We start from the raw sequence: 7,185 nt of genomic DNA, 5'->3' as shown, positions 1-7,185 counted from the left end.
CAAATAAGTCTGGCTATATTTTACTAGCTGTGTTGGGAGCCAAGCGATCGCTCACGCATCATTTACCTCCTCACGTATCCTAGTGCTGCTGATGTGTGTTATATAAGGGAGAACACATGCGTCTTCCTCTGCTTGTAAACTCATAAACAAAAACACTTGTGATCGGTTCATGAGATCGGCCAGATTAGCGAGTATGAGCGAATTATGAGATTGAGTCATAAAATATAATTATCGGTCGATACCGATTTCTGACCGATCGATCGGAGCATCCCTAATTATAATTACAACATAACTGTTATGAAAAGTGCAAAGAAAAATAAGCATCAAAAATACACAGCAGGCAAGTTAATATGACGTCATTTTACATAGTTTAATTAAGAATCATTGTCTTTTTGTCATTAATGTAATCAGGTACTACAAAAGCAGGTCTGAGAAAATCAAACCCCAGTCAATTTGTCCATCCTTTAAAACAAGCACGTAAAAATCCATAATATTACACCCATTTGTGGACAAAGATTATTAAAAAGAAAGCAAAGTAGACCCAGTTTACAACTGAGTTACATTTTGTACCATATGAATTACACTGATATCTGTGCAGACGGACATATCAAACACATGAACGCAAATGTTCGTACTACATGAGTATTTAAATAGATATATATATAGTCTATACAAGATTTACACACAAATACAAACACATACATGGATATGCAGTGCATGCATGTGCAAATATAGCTTTCTTTTTTGCTTTAATTAAATAAGATATAAGCTTCCCAGAAGCACTTAAGAGCTTAGGTGTCCTATACATTGTATAAGATCATATAAAAGAATAAAATAATTAATTATAATACAAATAATGATAGTTACAATAAGATTATATTAAAATGTACAAGCTGAAGGTATATTGGTGAGTTGATGATTTTCCTGGTGAGTTTACGCTGCCCCACTGTGCAAAAGGACTTTAATGTTCAGTTTTTATAGTCACTCAACTGAGATTTCACTTTCCAGGATGAGAAATCGGCTCAGATTTTAGTTTCTGGACCCTCGGTGTGGATTGGCTGGAAGGAATTGCGAATTCGAGCAGCTTCAGCAGCACAAAGGTGTCCAAATGCTTTGTTGTACCACTCTGGAGTTCTTCCCCTGAAATAAAAAATAAACACAAAAAATGTGAGCAACCTATTTTCTATTCATATCATTTTATACTATCAATGTTACAAGATGTTCACATGCATAACAACTCATAGAAATCCTTCTTGCATGTCAATTTTGTGCTTCATACATTTTATTTATAAACTGTATTTATGAAACAGGTGAATAACAATCAGTGTATACAAAAGTGCTATTTTAGCTTTTGCTTTTCTTTCATTTTTTGAATGTAAATAAACACTTAACTACCCACACATCTACAGTCCTCTGGTTAGCATACACTCACCGGCCACTTTATTGCGTACACCTTACTAGTACTGGGTTGGACCAGGTTGGACCCCCTTTGGCCTTCAGAGCTGCCTTAATCCTTCGTGGCATAGATTCAACAAGGTACTGGAAATATTCCTCAGAGATTTTGGTCAATTAGTACTAATGGGCTCAAAGTGTGTCAAGAAAATATCCGCCACACTATTACACCACCACCAGCCTGAACCATTGATAAAAGGCAGGATGGATCCATGCTTTCTTGATGATGCCAAATTGTGACCATACCATTCGAATGTTCCAGCAGAAATCTAGACTCATCATATCAGGCAACGTTTTCCAATCTTCTATTGTCCAATTTTGGTGATCCTGTGAGAATTGTAGTCTCAGTTTCCTGTTCTTAGCTGACAGGAATGGAACCCAGTGGTTTCAGAGATGCTCTTCTGTATACCTCAGTTGTAACGTGTGGTTATTTGAGTTACTGTTGCCTTTCCATAAGCTGGAACCAGTCTCCTCTGACCTCTGGCATCAACAAGGCTTTTGCGCCCACAGAACTGCCATTCACTGGATATTTTCTCTTTTTCTGACCATTCCATGTAAACCCTAGAGATGGTTGTGTGTAAAAATCCCACTAGATCAGCAGTTTCTGATATACCAACAACCATGCCACATTCAAAGTCACTTAAATCCCCTTTCTTTCCCATTCTGATGCTCTGTTTGAACTGCAGCAGATCATCTTGACCATGTCTACTTGCCTAAATGCATTGAGTGTCTGCCATGTGATTGGCTGATAAGAAATTTGCATTACGAGCGGTAGTACAGGTGTACCTAATAAAGTGGCCGGTGAGTGTATAAGAGAGTTGTTTTACAATACATTCTTATTTAAATCAATTTTGAAAAAGTTCTGATGCATAAAGTTTCATTGAAACTATAAGGGTATGAGGGTATTTGTTTCAGGGAAATTTGATTTAAATTTGACCATTTTAAGTTAAACAAACAACATTTTTTAAAGTCTTTAGGCATTGCATGTATGTACTGTAACTTATGATGGTATTGTTGTATTAGGTAATGTATTCAATAACATGAACAAACAATGAGAAATACATTTATTACAGTATTTATTCATCTTTGTTAACAAATCATCATTAACATCAGTTAATTGAAATACAATTGTTCATGTTAACTCACAGTGCATTAACTAATGTTAACAAGCATGAACTTGGATTTTAATATTGCATCAGTTAATGTTGTACTACGATTAATAAAGGCTGTACAAGTATTGTTCATGTTCGAAAAATATATTAACTAATCAAACTTATTGTAAAGTGGGATCCTTTTGGCCTGCTTAATTTATCATTCCTAAATAAAAGTATAAAAATGTACTTAAAAATTATCATAATGGTTACAAAAATGAATCACAAAAAAATGTGCATATAGAACAATTTTGGTATTAGCAAGGACGCAGAAAAGAGCATAACAAATACATAGTAGGCAAATTGATAATTCATTTGCATATCTTAAAGGAGCAGTATGTAAGTTTGACACCCAGTGGTTGAACTTGGTATTGCACTCCTGTATCAAAACAAACGCAAGCGCAGGTTGCCAGATTGAGCACAGTAGCAAACGATTTAAACTGTGTTCTAAATAAAAGCAATGGCACCCAATGGAAGGAAGGTTTTCCATATTAAAAGGAGTTTTTGTCCTAACCAACACCTCGAATTGACATTAGAAACGGCTTCTAATTCCTATAGCTGAACAACAGAAAACTATGACAATCATCACCTCAGCTAAACCTCATGTGCTTTATTCAGTTAAATGCTAACAATGTGAGTTTGAATGCTGTTTTAGTAGACATATATTTCCATACTACTGAAAGCAGCAGATAGTTTACCTTAGATCTTGAAAATAAAATAAACCTTTTGAAATGGAACTTTAGAACTAAACACATATGAGTGATTCAGCATGTACTGTACATTTAATAATGTTAAAGAGGTTTAATATATATCAATTGGATTGTAAAGCTTAACATTTCGTGAGTTAGTGCATATTCTGTGGTTCTCAATGGCTGTAATTAAATTTCTGTTGTGTTTCGTCTGGTGCAAACAGCCAAATTGCTTATCACTGCAAATCTCATCATGAAGTGTGTTGTTAGGTTACAATGTAACCTGCTCACCTAATGTTTACGTTTGTAATATTTAATTTATTTGCTAATTAATAACCTCATGTGGAACTCAGCATTGTTTTTTAGATAAACAAGAATAATTACTCAGCATGTTTCTTAAATATCTGCAAACATATTATGATATTTTTATGCTTTAAAAGAGCCAAAAACTTACATGTAGCGCCTTTAATGCAAAAAATGTGTGCACACTGACATGCATTCTTTTCTTCTGTAAATGTGTGTGTGTCTCAGTCATGCACTCACTTGAGGTCGACTCTGCAGATGTGTGTGAGTCTGGATTTGCCGGATCCGCAGGGCTCCAGTAAGTAATTGGACTCCATCACTATGGCTCTGATTCCTCCTGCAGGTGGACAGTCTTCATGCTCGATGGACACAGACACCAGAGAACACGTCCCTCGTGGAAGATCCGTCCTCCACGACCTGAACACAGACATTTCAGCTTTTTACAAAGTCCCTGCTGTAAACTAAACTATCTGTCAAGCTTATATATATATATATATATATATATATATATATATATATATATATATATATATATATATATATATATATATCAGCATTTCCACCCTTTCTACCAAATTTAATTAGATCTTTATTAACCAGCCATTGATATTCAGTGTGTAAAAATATTTGAAAAGCGTTGTAACTTAATGGATTTGTTTTATTTGTTCAATAAAATATAATAAAATAAATTATAATAAAATAAAATAAAGCATAATATAATATAATATAATATAATATAATATAATATAATATAATATAATATAATATAATATAATATAATATAATATAATATAATATAATATAAAAAAAGAAAATAGAATAAAAAATAAAATAAAATAAATTAAATTAAATTAAATATAATTAAATAAGTAAAATAAAATAAGATAAAATAAAATAAAAGAATATATAATATAATATAATATAATATAATAAAAGTAAAGAAAATAGAATAAAAATTAAATTAAATTAAATATAATATAATGTAATGTAATATAATATAATGTAATGTAATATAATATAATATAATATAATATAATATAATAAAAGAAAATAAAAGAAAAGAAAATAAAATAAAAAATAATATAAAAGAAAATAGAATAAAAAATAATATAAAATTAAATAAAAAAAAAATTAAATTAAATTAAATTAAATAAAATATAAAATAGTATAATTAAATAAAGTAAAATAAAATAAAATAAATAAAAATAAAATAAAATATAATTCAAAATGTTTCTTGAATTATCTAAAAATTATATGATTATATATGAATAAAATATATCATTTAAAAATGTCATATTTATTTTAAACTTATTTTAAATAATACTAATTTACTTTCACTAGCAATACGAAACAGAAAGAGCCGTGGTGGGCACTGTGTGAACGGACTCACCTGAGCACCACAAAGTCTCTGCTGGGATGAGGAGGCATACAGTTGAGGACATACTGAAACACCTCAGTCTGCCGGTCCAGAACCTCACACACTTTCCAGTTCATCAGATCAACGTCCCACATGTGACGTTCCCGAAGAACACGGTTCAGAACTACTGACGGAGGAGCCTCCACCTCCACTGAGACCCGCCAGCGGCGCAGAGGATTCCCATCACCCACCTGGAGTTAAACAACAGATGATTACTTCATATTCATTAACATCATTAAAGTCCTCCTGAAAATGGGTTATTAGTCTATTGGGTGTTAGTATCAATATGATAACCCCCCCCCAAAAAAAATGTACACACCCACAAGTGGTTCCAAACCTTTACAAGTTTCTTTTTTCTGTTGAACACAAAAGAAGATATTTAGAAAAATGATTGAAACTTGTAACCGTTGTCCCTATAATAGGAAAAACAAATACTATGGAAGCCAATGGTAAACGGTTTTCCATCATTTTTAAAAAATAACTTTTGTGTTCAACAGAAAAAAGTCAAACAGGTTTGTGACAAAATGAAGGATGGGTATAGAGCCTTCATTCCTCTGTGTGGATAAAAAAAATTCAAAAACAAACAATCAAACTGTTGATCATGCATTACATAAATGATCCAGACAGTCTAGTTTTGTGTTAATGTCACATGAACCTAAACCCTATTGACTATTTTAAAAAAGGGGGGAGGGGCAACTTGATATTCCCGCTCTACAGTTGAATTTACAGCACATCGAACAAAGCTGCACGTTTCAAGGCACTTCATTGAATTCTTAAAATCTGCATGAACTAGAAGTTGCTGAGACTTTTATGTCAGTACACTGATGTACTTCCAGCTAAAACTGAATACTGAGCGGGGGGTGGGGTTTTTCTTGTGTGCATCATTCCCTCATAGAAAACTAATGATGAGAGGGGCATGGTTAAGGATATCCAGAAGTACTCCAGTTGACGTCAACGGAAAGACAGCCACTCCCAAGACAGAATCAAATCGACAGACTTTAATTGAAGACTGCCCAAATCTTTTTCACTGGATAAACTTGTAAAGATTAATTATTCACCTTAAGAATAACAACGTGAGCTAGCAACTTAAACACTGTAGATTTTGATTTCACATAGATTTTAAGTTTATGCAAGAAGCCTGATTTCTTCTTTCATACCTTCTTGTAGGACAGCTCAGTGTTGCCGGTGCTCTGGCAGGACACCCAGCCTTTGGCTTTCTCCCGTGAGTCTTTGAGAAGACCCTGTAGTCTGGCCTCCATGAATGCAGGCAAGGAGCCTTCATCTTCCCCATCATCTTCCGGATGCTGTCGCTTGCAGAGCTCCTCAATGGTTGGAGCCTGAAGCTCGGCCTCAACATACGAATTACGTGACTGTGTCACCATTTCATGAGGAATCTGAGGGAAAAATGAAACAATGCTTTAGAGGCTTTGGAGATAAATTACAAAAGTACATTTCCAGTCAGATTGAAGATCCATTGTGGACTGATTTTTCCTTATAAAATAAATTTTGCAATAATTGAAAGAAAATAGTCTGTGTTACTTAATATATATATATATATATATATATATATATATATATATATATATATATATATATATATATATATATTTATATATATGTTTATTTATTTATTTATTTATACAACAGTTCTGTCTGGTTCTTGAATCTGATTGGTTGATAACCGAACAATATTCTGCCAGTAATAGCACTCATCCAGCCTCTTCACCCTTCAACCTTGTGTATTACTCCGCCCACATACAGCGACAAGCAGAGGAAACTCTACAGTTTGACAAATATTGCTGCTGTTGAACAACATAATGTACTTATGAGTTTTTTTTTTGTCAAGAATGTAGTAGATTAGATTTCAACTATGCAGTTTATTTATAAAGATAGTGCCTATTTTAAAATATTTATAATTTCGGAGATTAAGTGCATTAGCTGCCATTAGCCTGTCTAAGCAGACCAAAGAAAGTGACGGTTGATGTTCTGTCACAAGATGGTGGCAGAGACCGCATTATAAGTCCTTAGAGAGAGAAAAGCTGTGTTTTCTCAACATAAGTTTCAAACTACAGCTGAACAAATCATTATAAATCAGGTAATTGACATTCTAAGTTGACCTCTCTCTCTTGTATTTTATAGTGGTGTATTTATACCACAGTAATCTGGTAGCGTT

The 7,185-nt window shown here is 33.1% G+C and overlaps 1 protein-coding gene across 4 annotated transcripts in view; it reads right to left on the bottom strand.

Moving 5' to 3' along the window:
* Nucleotides 1-345: 345 nt before the first annotated feature.
* The window catches only part of stard13b (StAR-related lipid transfer (START) domain containing 13b), a 176,841-nt gene continuing 170,001 nt past the window's right edge, over nucleotides 346-7,185 (bottom strand). For all 4 annotated transcript variants that reach the window (XM_056473145.1, XM_056473148.1, XM_056473147.1 and 1 more), the window contains 4 exons: nucleotides 6,170-6,406; nucleotides 4,986-5,203; nucleotides 3,836-4,012; nucleotides 346-1,140 (listed from right to left, as the gene is read on the bottom strand). In XM_056473145.1, coding sequence (XP_056329120.1) covers nucleotides 1,023-1,140; nucleotides 3,836-4,012; nucleotides 4,986-5,203; nucleotides 6,170-6,406 — 750 coding nt within the window. In that variant the 3' untranslated portion in view covers nucleotides 346-1,022. The remainder of the gene's footprint in view (nucleotides 1,141-3,835; nucleotides 4,013-4,985; nucleotides 5,204-6,169; nucleotides 6,407-7,185) is intronic.

The sequence above is a fragment of the Danio aesculapii genome, chromosome 15 (genome assembly GCF_903798145.1).
Source record: "Danio aesculapii chromosome 15, fDanAes4.1, whole genome shotgun sequence".
Taxonomy (NCBI): Eukaryota; Metazoa; Chordata; class Actinopteri; order Cypriniformes; family Danionidae; genus Danio; species Danio aesculapii.
The sequence above is the reverse complement of the archived record's forward strand: the minus strand, read 5'-3'. Positions and strand labels throughout refer to the sequence as shown.